Here is a 26,176-nt window from a genome sequence, read left to right as displayed (position 1 = left end):
ATTTAGAAGACTCAGAGAGAATAAGGATTTTCGTAACAGTTTATATACAGTTCACGGCAATATCAAAGCGGTAAAGAGCAGCAATTAGCACATTAGGCTCAAACACGTAAAAAGAATCAGATAATAAACAAAAACTAAGTATAAAAGTCATCTAAGCTCGAATTCTGAACCCTGAATCAGAAGTTCTGGGTTCGTTTCCCCAGCAGAGTCGCTAGAGCTGTCACACCTCCTTTTTCCCGAGGGGGTAGGGGTAGGGGAGTTTTACCAATATAAGTGACATTATTCAAAATGGGATTATTTATTTCAGTTAAAGTCGCCACTTAGAATAATTTATGGTGTCCCAAGTCACCGGTTTATTTTAAATCCCAAATCGGGGAAATTTGACTCTATTTTTGTGGTCTGCGAACACAGAAGATTGGGTAAGAAATTCTGTTAACCAAGGAGAAGGTGTGAGGCACTCCCGAGTTCCGTGGTTTTAGCACGGTCGTTCAACTATTAATGATTGGCATAATTATCTGATTTAATACATGCTTAAAACCTATTGTGCATTTTTAATTTTTAACCGCTTTTAATTATTTATGAAACTTATTTGAACAAGTCGCGATGTCGCACACTCATTATTTTTGTACATATTGTGAATCACATCACGTGAAACGCACCCCCGATTTACAACATGCTTATTTTTATTATTATTCGAAGTCGAAGTCAAGTCGCGTGAAACACGCACTTGAGTTAGGGTTTACATATCGTGACTATGCTACGGGAACCGTACCCATAGTCACGATGATTTATTAATCGCGCCTAAAGCAAGCTACGAATGTTTATGAGTCTATCTTCCTAAACTAATTTGAAATTATTGTGAAAGCCATAGATTATGGAATTTATTTGTGGATGACATGTCTTAATTGCTAATGGATCATTTAGTACTTGATGACCAAAAGGCTCTTTCAATTCATCTTATAATCTATAGAATATACCCCAAGTGATAGTAATATATTAATTAATCCAATCGTTCTTATCATTAAAAAGTAATTCCTAAAGCCCAATCATTTGATGTGAATGTCCAACTCATATTTCAAGATATTAGTGTATGGCCCAATTAGAAAATAATTCATTTACCAATTAAGCTTTGAACCCATATTCTTAGCACTAACAATCATTCCAAAATAACGACACCGGTGAAGCAAAACTCACGTCTTAACACCAAAAGAATTAACGAAGGACTTCAAGACATGCTAATTAACTAAAACTAAAAACAGTAAGCAATTAGACTAAAATATCCTTAAAAAATAACAAGTGAAACAGTAAACCAATCGTAAATCAATCTTTAAGCAAAAAAAAAACATTCAAACTTATAGCAAACATAATATGAATTGGAATCCGAAAACTGGAGAACAAGAAATGGACCTTTCAATAGCTAAATATTCTTCGGTACAACATGAACAAAGCTCTGATGGACTTTTGTACGAACTAACCGGAAACGGTATCGAGAACCTCGACGGAGCTTCTAACCTCGACTGAAACTCTTTTGTTTTAGTGTTTGGGTAAATTTTGGCTGGTGGTTCATGGAGGAAGATGAGGTGTTAGGTGTTAGTTTTTTGCTGGAATTTTAGGCTGGATTTTCGAAAGAAAGACGAAGAAAGAATGACACAAGTAGAAATTCCGTTATCCTAGAAGAAGAAAATAAATTTCTCCCAATTCCCTCCTCTCTATTTTTTTTTCTCCTTCACTCCTCTTTTTTTTCCTCACATTTCTTTTCTATTTATAGAAAAAAATTCGGAATTTTTAGATTTTTTATTTTTTTATTAAAAAGAATTTCCACTTCCCATTTTTCTTATTTTTTTAAAAAAATAATTCACCACTTTCCTTTACTTTTATTTTTTAATTTCTCACTTTTTTTACTTTTAATATATTTAAAATCACACTTTTTTTACTTTTCTTTTTTTATTTCCCAATTATTTTACTTTTCTTTTTAAAAATTTCCACTTACTTTTACTTTTATTAAAAAAAAATAAGATACCCGTACTTTTATTTTTTAATTCCAACTTTATTTTACTTTTTATTTTTTAAATTTTCACATTCTTTTACTTTTATTATTTTAATTTTCCACTTTCTTTTACTTTTTTTATTAAACAATTTCTACCTACTTTTACTTTTACTTTTTAATTTTATATTTCTACTTTTACTATTTTTTAATTCCCATCCGAATATTTGTTTTTTGAAAAAAAATAAATAAAATATTAATTAATTAACTAATTTTTATTTTTTTCGGTTTTTAATTCATTTTATTTAAATTAAAGATAAAAATAAAAATAATACTTATAGTAATAATTGACTTTTTAAATTATTATTAATGTTTACCCTAAAAAAAGTAACAAAGCTAAAATATATATATATTAAATTTCTGAAAATAGTTACATAGTAGAAGGTGATAAAAATTCAAATATAATCAAAAATTAGGTGCTCACATGAGTTCTTAACAGGCCAACACTCAGCCCCATACATCATGGTCGGTCTAACCACCGCTCTATAAAACTTACCTTTGAGTATCGGTGGCACTCTCTTGTCACACAAGACTCTAGATGCTAACCTCCACTTCATCCACCCCACTCCAATACGGTATGTGACATCCTCATCGATCTCCCCTACCCCTTGGATAACCGACCCAAGGTACTTGAAACTGCCTTTATTCGTGATGACCTGTGATTCAAGCCTCACATCCACGTCCACTTCCCTCGACTCAGCGCTGAACTTGCACTCCAGGTATTCCGTCTTTGTCCTGCTCATCTTGAAACTCTTAGACTCAAGAGCCTGTCTCCAGACCCCCAGCCTCTTATTAACACCGGCTCGTGACTCATCAATCAGAATTATGTCATCAGCGAATAATATATACTATGGCACATCCCCTTGAATATGATGTGTTAACGCGTCCATCACTAGGGCAAATAAGAGCGGGCTGAGCGCAGAACCTTGGTGCAATCCCATAACAACCGAAAAATGCTCAGAGTCGCCTCCTACTGTCCTAACCCGAGTCTTAACCCAATCATACATGTCCTTAATCGCCCTAATGTAGGCAACCGGCACACCTTTAGCCTCCAGGCATCTCCAGAGTACTTCTCTAGGAACCTTGCCATATGCTTTCTCCAGATCAATAAACATCATGTGCAGATCCTTCTTCCTCTCCCTATATTGTTCTACCAGTCTCCTAATAAGGTGTATAACTTCCGTAGTAGAATGACCCGGCATGAACCCAAACTGGTTGTCGGATATAGACACCGACCTCCTCACCCTTGCTTCAACCACCCTCTCCCAAACTTTCATGGTATGGCTCAGTAATTTGATACCCTTATAGTTGTTACAACTCTGGATATCACCTTTGTTCTTATACAACGGAACCACCGTACTCCACCTCCACTCATCTGGCATCCTCTTCGTCTTAAAAATAACATTAAACAGCCCCGTCAGCCACTCCAAGCATGCTCTACCCACACACTTTCAAAATTCAACCGGAATTTCGTCTGGCTCGCTCGCTCTGCCTCTGCTCATCTTATGCATAGCTCCCACGACCTCCTCAACCTTGATGCGCCTGCAGTACCCAAAGTCACGGTGACTCTCGAGATGCTCCAGTTCATCTAGCACAATATCTCGATCCCCTTCTTCATTAAGAAGTTTATGAAAGTAAGTCTCCCATCTCCTCTTAATCTGGGCATCTTCCATCAATACTCTACTATCTTCGTCCTTGATGCATCTCACTTGGTCCAAATCCTGAGCCTTCCTCTCTCTCGTCTTGGCCAGCCGAAATAACTTCTTCTCCCCGCCTTTCTCCCCCAGTTCCTCGTACATACGACCATAAGCCGCAGTCTTAGCCTCCGTGACCGCGAGCTTAGCTTCCTTCCTAGCTACCTTATACCTCTCCATGCAGGCTCGCCTCTCTTCCTCACTTATGCTCCATACTAACTTCAGGTACGCCACCTTCTTCGCTTTCATTTTACCTTGAACCACTTCATTCCACCACCAGTCTCCTTTGCGCTCTCCAGAGACGCCCGCTGAATCCATAAGCTTAAAATCCTAGCTCCGTCTTTGACTACTTAACATGGTTAACATGGGAGTAGTTAAATAATAACAAAAAACTAAAGTTTTCCAAAATCATATTCATTCTATAACAAATTCCGATGCAAGTAATTTTTCTTAATTGTTACCAATAAAATATAGTATGAAGTTAATTGTTCAAAATATCTCATAACGTACGTGTTTGTGTGATAGAGTATGATCGATCCATATCATTCACAAGTCAAGGTAGGTGGAATTTGAAAATCCCACGTTGAAATTTATGAAATTTAAAATATATGTACACACACAATGCAAAGTAGTTTTACACTGATAATGTAGTTTAAATGGTTACAACAATTATTAAGTCATCTATCATCTTTTTAAGTTATCAATTTATGTTTAACATAGACAGTTACATATATCTAGTTAGTTCTTCATATAATACGTACTTAAATTATAAAATATTATTATATTATCAGTGTATAAAAATTAAATATTCATCCAAAAAAAGTTTTAAAAGAGTAGCATGATGCACAAAGCATCTCGCATTTACGCAGGCTCCGAGGAAGGGCCGCACCCCAAGGGTGTGATATAAACAACCTCCTCTAATGCAAGTATTAATGGCTGATTCTACCGTTCGAACTCGTAAACTATAGGTCACACGAAAATAACTTGATCATTATTGCAAAAAAATTCAGGGGTCATAATTCATAAAACCCATCAACTCCCTTCACCAACTCTCATCTGGTTTCACCATCAAATGCTCATATTTATACTCAACCTTTGAATATTTCATCTTTTGGGTACCTCAAAGTCTATACCCTTTTAACTCAATCCATTTCAGAACTATTTCTTCGGTATCTATTTTTTCTTCTTCTCTAATCTCAAGAATTAATTAAGTACGCAAGAAGCCGATGGAAATGGATACAAAGCAAGGAGACATAATTTTCAAATCAAAGCTCCCAGATATTTACATCCCTAATCATCTTCCTTTACATTCTTATTGCTTTGAAAACATTTCAGAATTCAGTTCTCGTCCTTGTTTGATCAATGGAGCCAATGATCAAATTTATACATATGCTGATGTTGAGCTCACTTCAAGAAAAGTAGCAGCTGGACTTAACAAGCTAGGAATCAAACAAAAGGACACTATAATGATCCTGTTGCCTAATTCTCCTGAATTTGTATTCACTTTCTTAGGCGCATCATATCTTGGAGCTATTTCAACTATGGCAAATCCTTTGTTTACACAAGTAGAGGTAGTGAAACAAGCCAAGGCCTCAAATGTCAAGCTTATTGTTACACAAGCATGCAATTTGGACAAATTGAAAAGCTATGCATTTGAGCATGATGTGAAGGTCATTTGCATTGACTCGTCGCCAGAGGGCTGCTTACACTTCTCTGACTTGATTTTAAATCCTGGATTCGCTTCTGATAACGAACATGACCTCCCCGAGGTGGAAATCCAACCCGACGATGTACTGGCGTTGCCGTACTCGTCCGGGACCACGGGGCTACCAAAAGGGGTCATGTTGACACATAAGGGACTAGTCACTAGTGTGGCACAACAAGTTGATGGTGAAAATCCAACTTTGCATATTCATAGTGAGGATGTGATACTTTGTGTCTTGCCTTTGTTTCATATTTACTCTTTGGATTCTATTTTGCTTTGTGGATTAAGGGTTGGTGCAGCTATTTTGATTATGCAGAAATTTGATATTGTTCCATTCTTGGAGTTGATACAAAAGTACAAAGTGACTATTGCTCCTTTTGTACCACCTATTGTTTTGGCCATTGCTAAGAGTCCAATGGTTGATAATTTTGACCTTTCATCAGTAAGGATAGTCATGTGTGGGGCAGCTCCATTGGGAAAGGATCTTGAAGACGCAGTTCGAACAAAATTTCCTAATGCTAAACTTGGTCAGGTAAGATTATCATTACATGCTTATTCCATAAGATTAAGGGCCGTTTGGCCATAAGAATTTTTTTTATCTTTATTCGTAATCAGTGTTTCGCCATGAAATTTTCAAATTTCACTTGAAGTTAATTTAGAAATTTTTCAGAAATTTAAAAAACTCTAAAAAAAATATTTTTCAAAATTCACTTCGAATTACTCACATAGATTCAAAAACAGCTCCAAATTCAAATTGTATTCATGTCCAAACACAACTCTAATTTTCAAATATCATTTTCACTTTAATTTTTATTTTTATTTTTATTTTTACTTTTTTCCAGAATTTCAAAATTCTTATGTCCAAATGCCCACTAAGTTGGTGAAAAAAAACGAAATAATCTGTTACAACTTACAAGTGCAGTTTATTCCCATTATCTGTATATAAAACTGTATATTTCCTCCATTTTAATTTATGTGTTTTACTTTTTTTTTTTACTCTGTTCAGAATAAATGCCAACATTTCACATATATGTAGGTTTTTAAATTATACAACATTCTAATTTTATCTTTAATGGCACTCCCTCATAGGAATAACATACATGTTTAAAACCACAAGATTTAACAGTCAATTTTAATATAGTATACACTTTTAATTTAAGAACATAAGATTTAAAAAGCAGATAGAGTGGGTTGCTCTAGTGGTGAGCATCCTCCACTTCCAACTAAGAGGTTGTAAGTTCAAATCAACCCAAGAGCAAAGCGGAGAGTTTTTGGAGGAAGGGAGGGAGTCATATTCTAATTATTATTATTTTTCCATCGATATATGTCCTTAAATAGGAGTGTTATGTTGATTACCGTTTAACTTAGTCAAAGTAAGATCTTAATTCATACGCTTGCTGACTTTATTATTGTTGTTTTCACATTATCCAACACACTAGCTTACCCTAATTCAAAGTTGCTTTATATTTCCTCACTGTGGATTTAAAAAAAATAATAATAGAAAATCTGTTGTTAGGTAAACGTCTATTTCAAATGTTGGTGAAAAGGGGCTATCTTTATCATTTTTTTCTACTCCAAGAGAAAGCTTATCCTCCTTTTCCCCCTCAAGACTCAAGAGATGGGTTATCCACTAGAAATCAAAATGAACAACTGTCTTTTTCTTACAATTATTATAATTTTCTTAGAAGTGTATATAAAATGTTTTAACTTCTTTATTACATAAACAAAAGCTAATTGGATATTTTGTCAGCACATCTAAAGTAGCATGATATTGACTTCCGTCACCTGTTTTAACTTAAAGAATTTCTGGAAGGCGCTTGGTTAATTTCGGAGCACCAGAATTAATGCATTTATATTTTAATCTAAGTTTAACATTGATTTATTAATTTCATCAAACATAAAAAGTCATACATTTGATATAAAAAAAAAGTAGTTCGGTGTACTAAACTCCAGCTATGCGCGGGGAAGCAACAAATTCATTAAAATATTATAAATCATTATTTTTAAAATCATAATAACCACAATTGAATAAAAATATGTAATAACTAATAATAGTGTTATTATCTTCTGAACAAAAAAGTAACACTGACTGACATAATTACGTGAAAATTTTAAAATTATATATAATATTATTTATTTGGAAAATACTTACTACTTTTAAGATATTATTTATCAATTTATAATTATTTAGTATGTTATTTAATATTTTTGATAAGTCAATCTGAACAAAGTTTATTTAACTATATAATTATACTTGTTCAACCAAACATGACATATGTGTTATGTTGAGAGGTTATCGGATCCTGTAAACTTTGGCAGAAATCTTGTACATGCATATATGTATACCTTAAAAATGGTTAATTTAAATCACTTTGCACCTTGAAAGTTAAAAGCCTTTAGGGGGCACTGGTCGAGTAGAATATTGTGCCCCCTCACGTTAAAATCATGGGTCCGCTTCTAAAAGTATACTGTAATTATATTTTGGGAAATAAACATGTCATTGTAATTATTATACTGTGTAATTACCATGGTGTAATTACTACTCTAGTAATACACAACTAGGTAATTATACATAGCTTTCCAAATAGATCCTAATAAAAAGAGTAGTCCGGTGCACTAAGCTCCCGTTATGCGCGGGGTCCGGGGAAGGGCCGGACCACAAAGGTCAATCGTACGCAGCCTTACCATGCATTTCTGCAGGAGGCTGTTTCCACGGCTCGAACCCGTAACCTCTTGCTCATATTGCAGCAACTTTACTAGTTACGCCAAGGCTCCCCTTCAAATACACCCTAATAGTGTCCGTCAATATACAGGGTTATGGGATGACAGAAGCTGGTTCGGTGTTGGCAATGTGCTTGGCATTCGCAAAAGAACCATTTGAGATAAAATCAGGAGCATGTGGAACTGTTATACGAAATGCTGAGGTGAAAATCGTTGATCTAAACACTGGTAGTTCTCTACCTCGAAACAAATCTGGAGAGATTTGCATACGAGGTGACCAAATCATGAAAGGTTAGCTCCAAATGATATACTTTCTTTATCAGTTCTCTTTTTCATGTAATTTCTTTTTATAGAATTAGTATAAATTTATACTAATCAAATCATGAAAGATTATTTACAACATTAGCTACGTACAAGTAGAACAACACTGGTGATTGGAAAGAATATCTACACCATCAATATAGTGTAATCAGCCATAACATGTTGCTTATAATACTAATTAGAACCCGTTTGACCATATAAAAAAATTCCTTTTTTTCGGTTTTTTTTCTTTAAAAATTTGTTTGTCCATGAAATACTGTAAGTTTTTGGATTTGAAAATAAGTTTTTCGAATTCAAAATTAAAAAAAAAAAAAAAAGATTTTCCCCGCTCACAAAGCTTCAATATTTTTTCAAGTGAAATGCATGTCCAAGCATAATTTTAAATTTTAAATATTATTTTTTCAATTTAAATTTAAATATTATTTTTTTTTTCAAAAATTATAATTTTTATGTCCAAACCCCTGCTAAGCAACAATAACGAGTCATAGTTTAAGTTAGATAGTGGTACCCTAGACTAAGGCCATCCTACCTACTTTTCACAAACTAGAAACTTGTCGAGTCATAGTTCAAAATTATTGACCAAAAATAGACATGCAATGCTGACACTTCCACCAACACTCATGTTCAATTATGGAACTCTTTTATATTTGGTCTAAAATTTTCACTTACCAAGTCTCAATACTTCCTATACTTGTTCTGGTCTCTATATAGTTTTGGACAATTTTTACTTAATGAATTACTTTTTGCGGTTAAGTTATGCCTCAGATCCATTTCTAGATATTAAAATGTGCATAAAGAGGTTTTAAGTATAAAAAGATGTCTATTCTTTTGGTATTGGACCAAAAGGAAAAAGAAAAAGATTATCAAATAAGGATGTTTATTCTTTTGCTTAAACTCAATATTTGTATTAGAAAATTCATTAAATATATAAAAATATTTAATTGTGAATCTAGTAATTAAAACGAGCTATGGTTCGATGATAAGATCAGAACACATAACCTTCAAAGGGGAAACCTTCAAATCTTGATTCCGCCTTTGAACAGAGGAAGTATTTCTTAACAAAAACATTAAAAATTCCTATTAAAAATTTCAAACTAGTAAAAGTTGTGTGTATTAGGTTACTTGAATGATCCTGAGGCAACTGCACAAACAATAGACAAAGAAGGATGGTTACATAGTGGTGATATTGGCTATATTGACGAAGACGACGAGCTTTTTATTGTGGATCGATTGAAGGAATTGATAAAATACAAAGGATTTCAAGTGGCTCCTGCTGAACTTGAAGCACTTCTCCTCAACCTTCCCAATATTTCTGATGCTGCTGTTGTCCCGTAAGTCTCATAGTCCTTTCTTATAATTATTCTGCGATAAATACAAGTGTACGAACACTTCTTTGCAAATGCGAAGACTCAGCCCATGTTCGCATTTGCGAGCAGGTTTCGCAATTGCGAGACCTGCAAGTTCACACCAGCAACTGCTAATTCCACAATGCATTGTACAGCCAAAGAAGTCACAACCTTCCGAGCACATTTGCCTACGTATTATCGTCTTCTGTTCGAATTTATAGTATATTATACTCAATACTTACAGGAGTAACGGTAAAGTTGTCTCTGTGTGACTTACACGTCACAGGTTTGAGTGTGGAAGCAGCCACTAATACTTGCATTAGGATAGGCTGTTAACATCACACCCCTTGGGATGCGGCTCTTCCCCGAACCCTACGTGAATGCTAAATACTTCGTGTATCGGGCTATTCTTTTTCTCAACACTCACTAACTTAAAAAAGAGAAATGCATAACATATTTAAGCCAGTGATAGTCCAAATTATGATTAATTTATTAACTATATTCGGCAGCATGAAAGATGAGCAAGCAGGAGAAGTTCCAGTGGCTTTTGTTGTTAGATCTAATGGTCGATCCACCATTACTGAGGATGAAATCAAGGATTTTATCTCAAAGCAGGTTAATTCTAGTCTTTCTTCATTGAATTCTTTGGTTTTATCCAAAAAATGGTACGTACTAATTATTTTTCTTCTCTCAGAATGGCTTTAATTAATTGGAAAATAAAAATAAAATAAAATATGTTATTTCTTCATTAGTATATTCAAAAAATACCAAAAAATCAATGTCCAAATATACGAATAAAGAGATAGAGAAAAAGAGATAACCAGAATTAAACTCACACTTATTATATAGGAGACTCTCACGACTTGGACTACAAGTTATAGCATTCACTAGACTCTTTGAATTTGTTTTGCTGACTTCTCTTTTTTAATTTTCAGGTGATATTTTATAAGAGAATAAAGCGAGTATTTTTTGTGGATTCGGTTCCTAAATCTCCATCTGGCAAAATACTTCGAAAAGACTTGAGAGCCAGACTAGCCGATGGGCTTCCAAATTAAAATCTTGGGCTTTGGACCCAATTAGGGCATTTACTAAATCAGGCCCACTATTTCTTACTCGGCATGTTATTTCAACCTCTTCGGTATGCTTTATTTGCGAGGGAGAAATGTCTGCAAATACGTTTCCTTTTCATATATTTTGAAGATGGTTATGTAGTATTAAAAGTTACATCATGTATAGTTAGCTGCACTCGCAAATTATATAAATATTGCTGTTACTTTGGCTATACTCGCATGGTCATCATCTGGGGCGGATCGAGCTCTTTAACAACGGGTTTATTACTCAGTACTTTCGACATAGAGTATAATTTTATAGGTAAATATTCACTAAAATTATACTAAATGATAAATATGAACTTATAACTTAACAATATAATGAGTTCAATATTAAGAACCTCAAAGATTGAATTCATAGAATTTAAATTCTGGATCCGCCTCTGGTCATCATTGGCATATATTTTTGTGGAAAAATATGTATTGCATAGTTAATTAACAGTCACTTAAAGCGTCTTAATCTTCAATTGCCAATAGGCCAAAAAGGATCAGAAAAGAGAGAACCCTTTCCTGCATAATTTTCACAGTTCATCTCCTTGAAGTGAATTTAAAACAAAACGAACAAGTTTCAGTGGGGAGCCACCAGTTACTTAAAACTTCAGAAACTCCAAATACTTCTTTGAGTCCACTCTAAGTACTGTAGATACATTATAGCACAAACAAGCATCAGTCGGAGCAGAAACCTTCAGTCTCATTATCCTCATAAACAACTACCACTTGAAAGGGGAAGTAATAATCTGGCTGCAGACATTGGGAGCAGTATGTGTTATTTAATGAGTCAGCATTCCTCTATGCAGCCCGGTGCACTAAGCTCCCGCTATGCGCGGGGTCCGGAAAAGGCTGGACCGCAAGGGTATATTGTATGCAGCCTTACCCTGTATTTCTACAAGAGGTTGTTTTCACAGCTCGAACGAGTGACCTCACATGACAGCAACTTTACCAGTTACGCCAAGACTCCCCTTCTCCGCATTCCTCTGCGCATTTCTAAAATGACAGTCAGGTGTGTCAGGGGAAAAGATTTTTTTTTCCCAAATGTCAGGGGAAAGGCCCTCGACAAGTTTACATACCACTGACGACAGTAGACAGCTGATATAGTAGTTGTACAAAAACCTATTGGATGATCACCACAGCATTCCTAAAGATAGCTTGCCCATGTAGTTCTTGTTGGATTGAGTTGCGTTTTCTTTCATCGAGTGAAAAATCCAACATTTCCTCCCATGTACCACTACCAGAATAACAACTAAAACATGGGCTGAGAAACATTCGTTCAAGTACCATTGCACTTCTCAGAATATAAACAGCAAATTCAATCTCTGCTTCGGATCCATGAAATCCACCGAATGTCACTTCTTTCAGCTTAGTGTGACATGTAGGAGATAAAGGAGGCCTTATGTCACTTCCTCTTTCTCCCCTTGTTGTCCTCGATTGCTGAGATCACAACGAGAATGAGATCAGTGTATTGCTAATTGAATATAACTATGATTTATGTAGTTAAGCAAGCTGCAATGTGAGCATTTGACTGAACCAAGACTACTTGCTAAAGCAGCACATTAATTGGACAGTGAGGAATATGCTAAGTAGTTCATTATGCTGTTGATCACAAATATAGTAAGTGTTTCATTCAGTTACGAGTCCAGTTAGACTTTTTCTAGCACACAGCAAGGCGTAACATCTGCTAGTTATAATGAACGAATGATAACATATAGTTCTCTAATGTATGCAAGACCTTGAAGATTTGTACTTTGCCAACTAAACTTATGTGGCACGTCGTTATCAAATATCAGCATTAACAAGGTTTTCAATGCAAATCAGTCAATTCCCAGAATATTACAAAAAATATACTAGTAGAAAAAAATTAATTCAACATATTTTTTGTTGAGAAGATAAAGTAATTTTATAGATAAACTAGCATAAAGAGTGCTATTACAACTGTAAATATCTTCAGAAACAAAACAGACAAATATGCCCCTTCTAATCAGGTAGGGTTTCTAACATCTATTACACTTAGTCAACTATCCACACTCAAAGTGAAGGAACCTTTTTCTGCAACTAATCATAAATGTTGGTAAACCATTTTTATTATTCTTCAGAGAAACTTTAACCTGCAGAGGCAATGAACGATATAGCTGAGATCGTTCAGAGCAGTCCAATAAGAACAATTCTAGTATGCAATTCTCAATACAATGATAATTCCTGGCAAAAGTGTCTCAACATTGTTTCCTGTTGTTCTGGTCAAGGGAAACATAAGTTGCAGTTTCTTCTTTGCTATGCTATTTTAATGATACAGGAAACCACATTCTGTAATTTTAAAATCTGTTGTTAAACCGTACGTGCACAATAACATCATAATAGCAAATGGTGCCCATCCAGAATTAATTAGTTTGTATTTGAATCGCTTTAGAATTAAAAATCTTTCGGTAATCAATTCCTTTATAGTGTTAACAGATTTAAGGATATTTTGGTCCTTTTAACAGAATAAGCATTTATTTTATCAAACACATTAACAACTAATTTTCAGATTCAACACTTTTATCCAAGCACGTAACGGCTTAATTACAAAATCACCTCCAACACTTAAAAAGTGTTATTCAGCACTTGGTGCTTAAATGCTATTAAAATTTAGCTAACCCGGACGGGCTCATAATCTCCCCGGCAGAAAAACAAAGGATTTCTTTGATAGTAGACCAAATTATTATTTAGGGTAAAAAAATTTATTAGTTCCCAGACTAGCTAGGTAGTTGTTAGTTTACAACATGTATATAGTGTAGTATTGTGCACCGCCCCGCCATCGCACCTATTAATTTTCAGCAAAACCAGCGATAGCGAGCCTTGTCCGAGCTCAACTCTCGGACTGCCATCAGAAGGTCATGGCTGACATCATATCCCACAAAGTCTGCCTTTCCAGGTTTTCATGCAGGAATCCAGGCAACTTCCCATTAAGGAATCCAGGCAGGAATCCAGGCAGCTTTTGGCTGGAATGCACCAAGCTGTTTTAGACAGCCAACCAACCCTTTGTATAGCCATTTTAGTTCTATAAATAGGCTTTGTTTTCATTCTTTGTAAGGCATCAGATATTGAATAAACACAACAGAAAATTGGCACTGGCCTCCCAAATTCGAGTCTCTTTATTTCAAAGCTTTCTTGCTTGTTTCGTGTGATTGCCATCGCTCTAGCACGATTGTGCTAATTATTGTCTAAGGGCTGAAGCTAGGTAGCAGTCAGGCTTACTTTGTTGCCCTCGCCGAACCTTCAGAAAAACGGTTCCGCGACAATTGGTACCAGAGCCTAGGTTCTTGCATGGCTAAGAACTCACACCGTAACGTTGAAGAAACCCACATTGAAGAGAACCCAGAACCACAAAGAGGCATGGGTCGAAAGCGCGACAAAAGTAGGGCCAGGGATGCATCTCCACCTGAAAGTGAGTTGCTGCCCTATACTGCACCCGAAACTTCTCAAGCTATATCTCTAGACGAGAGAGTTTGTATGATAGAGAAGGGTCTAGAGGCCACACATCGTCGTATTTCCGCTGCAGAAATCAATATTTGTTCACTTGAGTCAGTTGCCCTTGATGGACTTCAAGAAGTCAGAGGGAACGTTCAGGAGCAAGATGACGGGCTAAACAACCTTGAACTCAAGCTCACTGAGGCTTTGTCTTCCTTACAGGCAGAAGTTGAAGCTTTAAGACAACGCCTAGAGGAGACAGAAGGAACCACTGGGCGAGGTCCCATCACTGTCCGAGAAACACGTATCGAGGCTCCCAAACCCAAAGAATTTCGAGGTGAAAGAAGCGCTCAAGACGTGGAAAACTTCTTGTGGCAGCTGGATGCTTATTTCGAACATGTAAGCATTACCAGCGATGCTGCCAAAATCCGAACGGCAGCCATGTATTTATCTGAAACCGCCATACTTTGGTGGCGCAGAAAGAAGGCAGATATGGAGAAAGGGACGTGCTTCATTGATACCTGGAAGCAGTTCAAAGAGGAGCTAAAACGGCAGTTTTATCCTCAAAATGTTGTGCACGAAGCTCGCCGACAGTTGAGAGAGCTTAGGCAAACATCCTCCATCCGTGAGTACGTAAAGGAGTTTACAAAGCTCACCCTTCAGATCCCCAACTTAACAAGTGAGGATCTATTGTTCCATTTCTTGGATGGCTTGCAGAATTGGGCCAAACAAGAATTACAAAGGCGACAGATCGACGACGTCGATGAGGCTATTGTAGTAGCCGAGTCATTAGCAGATTTCCGGACCGGAGCGTCTAAGGGAAACAACAATCGGAGCCAAGCTGCTGCTGCTCCAAAGGCGGACACCAATCGAGGCAAAGGCAGATTCATTCCCAATCGGAGCAATGATAATCGAGGTAACCGCAATCACTCTTTTAATTATCGCAAGGACTACGATGATAAGAGGAAAGGAGCACCAAAGGCTGCTCAGCGAGATGTTTGTTATCTTTGCGGTAACCATTCTCATTCTGCTCGAGATTGTCCTACTCTAAACAAGTTAGGAGCAATCGTCGCAGCACACCAGCAGCAAGGACAAACTGCTGCGCCTACTGTTAGGCAACCGGAGGAGCGAAGAGCACCAGCTGATGGTGCAGGACAAGAGAAGAACAAGGCCGTAGGCTTGTTCAATCATATGGCCTTGATAAACCATATGACCATTGCCGCTATTGCTGCCCAACCGCCTCGTGTGAGGCCACGTGAATCTTTATTCGTCGATGCCAAGTTGAATGGCAAAGACGTACGCATCATGGTGGATACAGGTGCGACTCATAACTTTGTGACGAAAGAACGAGCTAGGGAGCTTGGACTTGCTTTCATATCCAGCGACACGATAATGAAGACTGTCAATGCCCTTCCCACTACCGTTCATGGCTTTGCTCCTAACGTACAGATTGCTTTAGGAGACTGGCAGGGATTGACAGACTTCACTGTTGCTCCCATGGATGTCTTTGACATCATTCTAGGATTGGACTTTTGGTACGAGGTCAACGCACTTATTGCACCACGTATCAACCAGCTTCACATAAGCGATCCTGGAGGTTCATGTATTGTGCCCCTTGTTCGGGTACCACAAACCGGAGTGCATCTGTCAGCGATGCAACTTGTGAAAGGCTTCAAGAAAGGAGAACCAACATTTCTTGCAACCTTGACGGGAATCGTTGAGCATTCCCTTGAGGCAGTAGCATTGCCTCCCCGTATTGAGCAAGTCCTTGAAGATAATAAGGACGTGATGCCGGAGGAACTTCCCAAACATTTGCCACCACGGAGGGAAGTTGATCATCAGATCGAGCTGGTTCCAGGGGCAAAGCCACCTGCCATGTCGCCTTATCGCATGGCGCCCCCAGAACTGGAGGAATTGAGGAAGCAACTCAAGGAGTTGCTAGAGGCTGGCCACATACGACCATCCAAAGCACCTTACGGAGCTCCTGTCTTATTTCAGAAGAAGAAGGAGGGTACCATGCGGTTATGTATTGATTACAGGGCCCTTAACAAGGTCACGGTAAAGAATAAGTACCCTATCCCTCTTATTGCTGATTTATTTGATCGTTTGGGGCAGGCAAAGGTGTTCACCAAGATGGATCTGAGGAAAGGTTATTACCAAGTGCGGATTGCTGATGGAGACGAGCCCAAGACAACCTGTGTTACACGATATGGGGCTTTTGAATGGTTGGTAATGCCATTCGGTTTAACAAATGCTCCAGCAACCTTCTGCACTTTGATGAACAAACTATTCCATCCCTTCTTGGATCAGTTCGTTGTCATCTATCTAGATGATATCGTGGTTTACAGCAACGACATGGAGGACCATGCAGAACATCTCCGCAAGGTATTCCAGGTACTAAGGGAAAATGATCTGTGCGTCAAGCGGGAGAAATGCAGCTTTGCACAGCCCGTAGTACAATTCCTTGGGCATACAATCAGCCACGGGGAAATTCGGATGGATAGGGACAAGGTGGAAGCTATCCACGACTGGGAAGCTCCAACAAAGGTGCCGGAACTTCGGTCCTTTCTTGGCTTAGCCAACTATTATCGGAGATTCATCTTTGGTTACTCGGCTATTGCATCTCCCCTCACTGACTTGCTGAAGAAGGACAGAGAGTGGGAATGGAGCGACATATGCCAGAAGGCATTCGAGAAACTCAAGGCAGCAATCACCAAGGAACCCGTATTGGCCCTGACTGATTTCTCGAAGGTATTTGAAGTCCAGACTGATGCGTCTGACTTTGCTATAGGAGGCGTGCTGATGCAAGATGGCCATCCTATAGCCTTTGAGAGTCGAAAGCTGAATGACGCTGAAAGGCGTTACACTGTCCAAGAGAAGGAAATGACTGCTGTAGTTCACTGCTTAAGGACTTGGCGTCATTATTTGCTGGGAGCACATTTTGTTGTCAAGACTGACAACGTTGCAACAAGCTACTTCCAGACGCAGAAGAAGCTATCTGCCAAGCAAGCTCGTTGGCAAGATTTCTTGGCAGAATTCGACTACACCCTGGAATACAAGCCAGGAAAAGCTAACGTAGTAGCCGATGCTTTAAGTCGCAAGACAATATTGGCAAACATGGTTAGCTCAGCAAGCAGTGGCATCATCCAGACCATCAAAGAAGGTATGCAACTTGATCCCGTAGCTAAACAACTTTTTGCTTTGGCCAGTCAGGGCAAAACTCAGCGCTTTTGGGAGGAAGATGGTCTCTTGTATACCTCTGGCAAGAGGATTTACGTGCCCAAATGGGCAAATCTCCGGCGTACTCTTCTGAAGGAAGGCCATGACTCTGCCTGGGCAGGTCATCCAGGGCAAAAACGCACAATGGCCCTGATCGAGTCTTCTTATTATTGGCCTCGGATGCGGGACGACATCGAGGTATATGTACGCACTTGTCTAGTTTGCCAGCAAGACAAGGTGGAATCCAAGCTTCCAGGGGGATTACTTGAGCCGCTGCCAGTTGCGGCGAAGCCATGGGACAGCATAACCATGGACTTCATCACGTGTTTGCCAAATTCGGAGGGATTCGGCACCATTATGGTGGTTGTCAACAGGTTCACCAAGCATGCAACATTCTCGGCCACCACTGCCGGTTGCAAAGCTAAGGAGGCAGCACGTATATTTTTGAGGGACATCGTGAAATATTGGGGTGTGCCTAAGCACATTGTAAGCGATCGAGACCCTCGTTTCACAGGCGCATTCTGGAGAGAATTGTTCAGCTTGTTGGGAACTCAATTGCACTTCTCAACAAGTTTCCATCCACAGACAGATGGGCAAACGGAAAGAATTAATGCCTTGCTTGAATGCTATCTGAGGCATTATGTCAGCGCCAATCAGAGAGACTGGGCTAAGCTACTGGACATAGCTCAATTCTCTTACAACTTGCAACGCAGCGAGGCGACTGGGAAGAGTCCCTTCAAGCTTGCAACTGGGCAACAGCCCAACACTCCTCAGTCATTGCCCGCCAACGTCGGATTGAAGAATCCGGGGGCTTTTCACATGGCCAAGCTTTGGGAGGAACAAGCCGATCTAGCCAGGTCATATCTTGACAAGGCTGCGCGTAAAATGAAGAAATTTGCAGATCGGAAACGTCGTCCAGTCAATTACCGGATTGGAGACAGGGTCATGGTGAAACTAAATCCACGGCAGTTCAAATCACTGCGAGGCGTACATCATAGTTTGATTCGCCGATATGAGGGTCCGTTCGAAATTGTTGCCAAAGTGGGGATAATATCATATCGACTGGACATGCCGCGTCATCTGAAAATCTATCCAGTCTTCCATGCTAGCCAACTTAAACCATATTTCGAAGACATGGAAGACAAGGATCGGGCGCAGACCAGTCGAAGCCAGATCTTTGCTACTCCGCCAGCAACAGACAAGCAGTTGGAGGCCATCATAGACCATCAGTTGGTCCGTGGAAAAGGATAGGGCAATTCAAGCGCGCAGTTCCTTGTTCATTGGAAAGGAACTTCGTTAGAGGAGGCATCATGGGAGAAGTTTGAAGACTTGTGGCAGTTCAAGGAACAAGTCCACGATTATCTTCAGTTGTGTGGCGCCGGGGTCGTCGCCATTTCAGGTGGGGGAGCGTGCACCGCCCCGCCATCGCACCTATTAATTTTCAGCAAAACCAGCGATAGCGAGCCTTGTCCGAGCTCAACTCTCGGACTACCATCAGAAGGTCATGGCTGACATCATATCCCACAAAGTCTGCCTTTCCAGGTTTTCATGCAGGAATCCAGGCAACTTCCCATTAAGGAATCCAGGCAGGAATCCAGGCAGCTTTTCATCCAGGAATCCAGGCACCTTTCCAGGCTGGAATGCACCAAGCTGTTTTAGACAGCCAACCAACCCTTTGTATAGCCATTTTAGTTCTATAAATAGGCTTTGTTTTCATTCTTTGTAAGGCATCAGATATTGAATAAACACAACAGAAAATTGGCACTGGCCTCCCAAATTCGAGTCTCTTTATTTCAAAGCTTTCTTGCTTGTTTCGTGTGATTGCCATCGCTCTAGCACGATTGTGCTAATTATTGTCTAAGGGCTGAAGCTAGGTAGCAGTCAGGCTTACTTTGCTGCCCTCGCCGAACCTTCAGAAAAACGGTTCCGCGACAATTGTCCCACATTGGCAGAAGAGTAGTATGTCCTTGTATAGTATATCTATAACTAAGGACCTCTTGTATTGTATTGTTCATCTAATATCAATAACATATTTTCTCCCGTGCCTTCTCACATGGTATCAGAGCAATTGTGAGAGACTTATCGCTATGCATAAATTCCAGCGATTCCGGGAAAGAGAAATCAGTATTTTTTAAGGCTGTTTTCTATCTGCTTCATTTCTGTCAGTGTTGTGCAAAATCCAACACTACCACAAGAGTCGTCACTGTCCGGCGACCAAACCCTAGTGAAAAACTCCGACAGCAACCTCCTCACGCGCCGGCGCGTACGACCACTTCCGGCCATCTTTAGCCAATGGATGTCAAACTAAGGCAAAAGGAGTTGGACAAGCTAATCCCTTGTCTTCTATCACCCTAGATTCCGTTCTTTATGTCCCTGGCTGTCCTTTTAGTCTTGCATCTGTTAGTCGTTTGACTCGTGCCCTCCATTGTGGTATATATTTTATTGACGATTCTTTTATTATGCAGGACCGCAGTACGGGACAGACAATTGGTACAGGACGTGAATCAGAAGGTCTTTACTACCTTAACTCACTCAGTCCTTCCACAACATGTCTAGTTACAGATCCTCCAGATCTAATCCACAGACGTTTAGGACATCCGAGTTTATCCAAACTTCAGAAGATGGTGCCTAGTTTATCTAGTTTGTCTACATTAGATTGTGAGTCGTGTCAACTTGGGAAACATACCCGAGCCTCCTTTTCGCGTAGTGTTGAGAGTCATGCAGAGTCTGTCTTCTCCTTAGTTCATTCTGATATATGGGGTCCTAGTAGAGTCAGTTCATCCTTGGGATTTCGTTATTTTGTCAGTTTCATTGATGATTATTCAAGATGTACTTGGCTTTTCTTAATGAAAGATCGTTCTGAGTTATTTTCTATATTCCAGAGTTTCTGTGCTGAAATCAAAAACCAATTTGGTGTTTCTATTCGCATTTTTCGCAGTGATAATGCCTTAGAATATTTATCTTCTCAATTTCAGCAGTTTATGACTTCTCAAGGAATTATTCATCAGACATCTTGTCCTTATACCCCTCAGCAAAATGGGGTTGCTGAGAGAAAGAATAGGCACCTTATTGAGACTGCTCGCACACTTCTAATTGAATCTCGTGTTCCGTTGCGTTTTTGGGGCGATGCAGTTCTCACAGCTTGTTATTTGATTAATCGGATGCCTTCATCTCCCATCAAGAATCAGATTCCGCATTCAGTATTGTTTCCCCAGTCACCCTTATACTCTCTTCCACCTCGTGTTTTTGGGAGCACGTGTTTTGTTCATAACTTAGCCCCTGGGAAAGATAAGTTAGCTCCTCGTGCTCTCAAGTGTGTCTTCCTTGGTTATTCTCGTGTTCAGAAGGGATATCGTTGTTATTCTCCAGATCTTCGTAGGTACCTTATGTCAGCTGACGTCACATTTTTTGAGTCTAAACCTTTCTTTACCTCTGCTGACCACCATGATATATCTGAGGTCTTACCTATACCGACCTTTGAGGAGTTTACTATAGCTCCTCCTCCACCTTCGACCACAGAGGTTTCATCCATACCAACCGTTGAGGAGTCTAGTGTTGTTCCCCCTAGTTCCCCAGCCACAGGAACACCACTCTTGACTTATCATCGTCGTTTGCGTCTTCCATCAGGCCCAACTGGTTCTCGTCCTGCACCGCACCTGACCCTGCTCCTGCTGCGGACCCTGCTCCTAGTACACCGATTGCACTTCGGAAAGGTATACGGACCACACTTAACCCTAATCCTCATTATGTCGGTTTGAGCTATCATCGTCTGTCATCTCCCCATTATGCTTTTATATCTTCTTTGTCCTTGGTTTCCATCCCTAAGTCTACAGGTGAAGCGTTGTCTCATCCAGGATGGCGACAGGCTATGAGTGACGAGATGTCTGCTTTACATACAAGTGGTACTTGGGAGCTTGTTCCTCTTCCCTCAGGTAAATCTACTGTTGGTTGTCGTTGGGTTTATGCAGTCAAAGTTGGACCCGATGAACAAATTGATCGACTTAAGGCCCGTCTTGTTGCCAAAGGATATACTCAGATATTTGGGCTCGATTACAGTGATACCTTCTCTCCCGTGGCTAAAGTGGCTTCAGTCCGCCTTTTTCTATCCATGGCTGCGGTTCGTCATTGGCCCCTCTATCAGCTGGACATTAAAAATGCCTTTCTTCACGGTGATCTTGAGGATGAGGTTTATATGGAGCAACCACCTGGTTTTGTTGCTCAGGGGGAGTCTCGTGGCCTTGTATGTCGCTTGCGTCGGTCACTTTATGGTCTAAAGCAGTCTCCTCGAGCCTGGTTTGGTAAGTTCAGCACGGTTATCCAGGAGTTTGGCATGATTCGTAGTGAAGCTGATCACTCTGTGTGTTTATCGGCACTCTGCTTCAAGTCTCTATATTTATCTGGTAGTCTATGTTGATGATATTGTTATTACTGGTAATGATCAGGATGGTATTACCAATCTGAAGCAACATCTCTTCCAGCACTTCCAAACTAAGGATCTAGGCAGATTGAAGTACTTTCTAGGTATTGAGGTTGCCCAGTCTAGCTCAGGTATTGTTATTTCTCAAAGAAAATATGCTTTAGACATTCTTGAGGAGACGGGGATGATAGGTTGCAGACCTGTTGACACTCCGATGGATCCGAATTCTAAACTTATGCCAGGACAGGGGGAGCCGCTTAGCGATCCTGCAAGCTATAGGCGGCTGGTTGGAAAATTAAATTATCTCACAGTGACTAGACCCGACATTTCTTATCCTGTGAGTGTTGTAAGTCAGTTTATGAATTCTCCCTGTGATAGTCATTGGGATGCAGTTGTCCGCATTATTCGATATATAAAATCGGCTCCAGGCAAAGGGTTACTCTTTGAGGATCGAGGTCATGAGCAGATCATTGGATACTCAGATGCTGATTGGGCAGGATCACCTTCTGATAGACGTTCTACGTCTGGATATTGTGTTTTAGTAGGAGGAAATTTGGTGTCCTGGAAGAGCAAGAAACAGAATGTAGTTGCTCGGTCTAGTGCAGAAGCAGAATATCGAGCAATGGCTATGGCAACATGTGAGCTAGTCTGGACCAAACAATTGCTCAAGGAGTTGAAATTTGGTGAAATCAGTCGGATGGAACTTGTGTGCGATAATCAAGCTGCCCTTCATATTGCATCAAATCCGGTGTTCCATGAGAGAACTAAACACATTGAGATTGATTGTCACTTCGTCAGAGAAAAGATACTTTCAGGAGAGATTGCTACAAAGTTTGTGAGGTCGAATGATCAACTTGCAGATATTTTCACCAAGTCTCTCACTGGTCCTCGTATTGGTTATATATGTAACAAGCTCGGTACATATGATTTGTATGCACCTGCTTGAGGGGGAGTGTTAGTTTACAACATGTATATAGTGTAGTATTGTCCCACATTGGTAGAAGAGTAGTATGTCCTTGTATAGTATAGCTATAAATAAGAACATACTACTCTTTTACCAATGTGGGACAATACTACACTATATAGTGAAGGGTGTTTTGTCTCACGCGGCAACGGACAACCTAAGCACACTGTAAGAAGGCACGGAAGAAAATATGTTATTGATATTGGATAAACAATACAATATAAGAGGCCCTTATTTATAGCTATACTATACAAGGACATACTACACCTCTACCAATGTGGGACAATACTACATTATATACATGTTGTAAACTAACACTCCCCCTCAAGCCGGTGCATACAAATCATATGTACCGAGCTTGTTACATATATAACCAATACGAGGACCAGTGAGAGACTTGGTGAAAATATCTGCAAGTTGATCATTCGACCTCACAAACTTTGTAGCAATCTCTCCTGAAAGTATCTCTTCTCTGACGAAGCGACAATCAATCTCAATGTGTTTAGTTCTCTCATGGAACACCGGATTTGATGCAATATGAAGGGCAGCTTGATTATCCACACAAGTTCCATCCGACTGATTTCACCAAATTTCAACTACTTGAGCAATTGTTTGGTCCAGACTAGCTCACATGTTGCCATAGCCATTGCTCGATATTCTGCTTCTGCACTAGACCGAGCAACTACATTCTGTTTCTTGCTCTTCCAGGACACCAAATTTCCTCCTACTAAAACACAATATCCAGACGTAGAACGTCTATCAGAAGGTGATCCTGCCCAATCAGCATCTGAGTATCCAATGATCTGCTCATGACCTCGATCCTCAAAGAGTAACCCTTTGCCTGGAGCCGATTTTATATATCGAATAATGCGGACAACTGCATCCCAATGACTATCACAGGGAGAATTCATAAACTGACTTACAACACTCACAGGATAAGAAATGTCGGGTCTAGTCACTGTGAGATAATTTAATTTTCCAACCAGCCGCCTATAGCTTGCAGGATCGCTAAGCGGCTCCCCCTGTCCTGGCATAAGTTTAGAATTCGGATCCATCGGAGTGTCAACAGGTCTGCAACCTATCATCCCCGTCTCCTCAAGAATGTCTAAAGCATATTTTCTTTGAGAAATAACAATACCTGAGCTAGACTGGGCAACCTCAATACCTAGAAAGTACTTCAATCTGCCTAGATCCTTAGTTTGGAAGTGCTGGAAGAGATGCTGCTTCAGATTGGTAATACCATCCTGATCATTGCCAGTAATAACAATATCATCAACATAGACTACTAGATAAATACAGAGACTTGAAGTAGAGTGCCGATAAAACACAGAGTGATCAGCTTCACTACGAGTCATGCCAAACTCTTGGATAACCGTGCTGAACTTACCAAACCAGGCTCGAGGAGACTGCTTTAGACCATAAAGTGACCGACACAAGCGACATACAAAGCCACGAGACTCCCCCTGAGCAACAAAACCAGGTGGTTGCTCCATATAAACCCCATCCTCAAGATCACCATGAAGAAAGGCATTTATAATGTCCAGCTGATAGAGGGGCCAATGACGAACCGCAACCATGGATAGAAAAAGGCGGATTGAAGCAACTTTAGCCACGGGAGAGAAAGTATCACTGTAATCGAGCCCAAATATCTGAGTATATCCTTTGGCAACAAGACGGGCCTTAAGTCGATCAATCTGTCCATCGGGACCAACTTTGACTGCATAAACCCAACGACAACCAACAATAGATTTACCTGAGGGAAGAGGAACAAGCTCCCAAGTACCACTTGTATGTAAAGCAGACATCTCGTCACTCATAGCCTGTCGCCATCCTGGATGAGACAATGCTTTACCTGTAGATTTAGGGATGGAAACCGAGGACAAAGAAGATATAAAAGCATAATGGGGAGATGACAGACGATGATAGCTCAAACCGACATAATTAGGATTAGGGTTAAGTGTGGTCCGTATACCTTTCCGAAGTACAATCGGTGTACTAGGAGCAGGGTCCGTAGCAGGAGCAGGGTCAGGTGCAGGACGAGAACTAGTTGGGCCTGATGGAGGACGCAAAAGGCGATGATAAGTCAAGAGTGGTATTCCTGTGGCTGGGGAACTAGGGGGAACAACTCTAGACTCTTCAACGGTTGGTATGGATTAAACCTCTGTGGTCGAAGGTGGAGGAGGAGCAATAGTAAACTCCTCAAAGGTCGGTATAGGTAAGACCTCAGATATATTATGGTGGTCAGCAGAAGTAAAGAAAGGTTTAGACTCAAAAAATATGACGTCAACTGACATAAGGTACCTACGAAGATCTGGAGAATAACAACGATATCCCTTCTGAACACGAGAATAACCAAGGAAGACACACTTGAGAGCACGAGGAGCTAACTTATCTTTCCCAGGGGCTAAGTTATGAACAAAACACGTGCTCCCAAAAACACGAGGTGGAAGAGAGTATAAGGGTGACTGGGGAAACAATACTGAATGCGGAATCTGATTCTTGATGGGAGATGAAGGCATCCGATTAATCAAATAACAAGCTGTGAGAACTGCATCGCCCCAAAAACGCAACGGAACACGAGATTCAATTAGAAGTGTGCGAGCAGTCTCAATAAGGTGCCTATTCTTTCTCTCAGCAACCCCATTTTGCTGAGGGGTATAAGGACAAGATGTCTGATGAATAATTCCTTGAGAAGTCATAAACTGCTGAAATTGAGAAGATAAATATTCTAAGGCATTATCACTGCGAAAAATGCGAATAGAAACACCAAATTGGTTTTTGATTTCAGCACAAACTCTGGAATATAGAAAATAACTCAGAACGATCTTTCATTAAGAAAAGCCAAGTACATCTTGAATAATCATCAATGAAACTAACAAAATAACGAAATCCCAAGGATGAACTCACTCTACTGGGACCCCATATATCAGAATGAACTAAGGAGAAGACAGACTCTGCATGACTCTCAACACTACGCGAAAAGGAGGCTCGGGTATGTTTCCCAAGTTGACACGACTCACAATCTAATGTAGACAAACTAGATAAACTAGGCACCATCTTCTGAAGTTTGGATAAACTCGGATGTCCTAAAGGTCTGTGGATTAGATCTGGAAGATCTGTAACTAGACATGTTGTGGAAGGACTAAGTGAGTTAAGGTAGTAAAGACCTTCTGATTCACGTCATGTACCAATTGT

At 39.7% G+C, this 26,176-nt stretch overlaps 4 protein-coding genes across 9 annotated transcripts in view; 1 reads left to right on the top strand and 3 right to left on the bottom strand.

Moving 5' to 3' along the window:
• Positions 1-2,892: 2,892 nt before the first annotated feature.
• On the bottom strand, positions 2,893-3,321 carry LOC138903324 (secreted RxLR effector protein 78-like). Its single transcript, XM_070191270.1, has one exon. The coding sequence runs from the start codon at positions 3,319-3,321 to the stop codon at positions 2,893-2,895; it is 429 nt and encodes a 142-aa protein (XP_070047371.1).
• A 174-nt stretch (positions 3,322-3,495) lies between these two features.
• On the bottom strand, positions 3,496-4,056 carry LOC138903323 (uncharacterized). The gene has a single exon (XM_070191269.1). The coding sequence runs from the start codon at positions 4,054-4,056 to the stop codon at positions 3,496-3,498; it is 561 nt and encodes a 186-aa protein (XP_070047370.1).
• A 737-nt stretch (positions 4,057-4,793) lies between these two features.
• Positions 4,794-11,115, top strand: LOC104117423 (4-coumarate--CoA ligase 2-like). The gene is made up of 5 exons (XM_009628480.4): positions 4,794-5,975; positions 8,257-8,455; positions 9,603-9,816; positions 10,341-10,446; positions 10,767-11,115. Exons 1-5 carry the CDS (start codon positions 4,965-4,967, stop codon positions 10,884-10,886), a joined length of 1,650 nt encoding a protein of 549 aa, XP_009626775.1. The 5' UTR covers positions 4,794-4,964; the 3' UTR covers positions 10,887-11,115.
• Positions 11,116-11,386: 271 nt separating this feature from the next.
• Positions 11,387-26,176, bottom strand: part of LOC104094601 (uncharacterized) — a 31,123-nt gene continuing 16,333 nt past the window's right edge. For 5 of the 6 annotated variants that reach the window (XM_070191779.1, XM_070191781.1, XM_070191780.1 and 2 more), the window contains one exon: positions 11,387-12,368. The gene's annotated coding sequence lies outside the window, so the exon portion shown is untranslated. The remainder of the gene's footprint in view (positions 12,369-26,176) is intronic. The other variant, XM_070191783.1, reaches the window with a different exon arrangement.

The sequence above is a fragment of the Nicotiana tomentosiformis genome, chromosome 12 (genome assembly GCF_000390325.3).
Source record: "Nicotiana tomentosiformis chromosome 12, ASM39032v3, whole genome shotgun sequence".
Classification (NCBI taxonomy): domain Eukaryota; kingdom Viridiplantae; phylum Streptophyta; class Magnoliopsida; order Solanales; family Solanaceae; genus Nicotiana; species Nicotiana tomentosiformis.
The sequence above is the reverse complement of the archived record's forward strand: the minus strand, read 5'-3'. Positions and strand labels throughout refer to the sequence as shown.

What these genes read in the sequence shown, in the direction of transcription:
- LOC138903323 (XM_070191269.1), bottom strand. Translation starts at nt 4,056, where the DNA reads ATGGATTCAGCGGGCGTCTCTGGAGAGCGCAAAGGAGACTGGTGGTGG.
- LOC138903324 (XM_070191270.1), bottom strand. Translation starts at nt 3,321, where the DNA reads ATGAAAGTTTGGGAGAGGGTGGTTGAAGCAAGGGTGAGGAGGTCGGTG.
- LOC104117423 (XM_009628480.4), top strand. Translation starts at nt 4,965, where the DNA reads ATGGAAATGGATACAAAGCAAGGAGACATAATTTTCAAATCAAAGCTC. An exon ending in TCTGATGCTGCTGTTGTCCC is followed by an intron (nt 9,817 to 10,340) that starts GTAAGTCTCATA and finishes TATATTCGGCAG; the next exon opens with CATGAAAGATGAGCAAGCAG. An exon ending in AGGATTTTATCTCAAAGCAG is followed by an intron (nt 10,447 to 10,766) that starts GTTAATTCTAGT and finishes TTTAATTTTCAG; the next exon opens with GTGATATTTTATAAGAGAAT.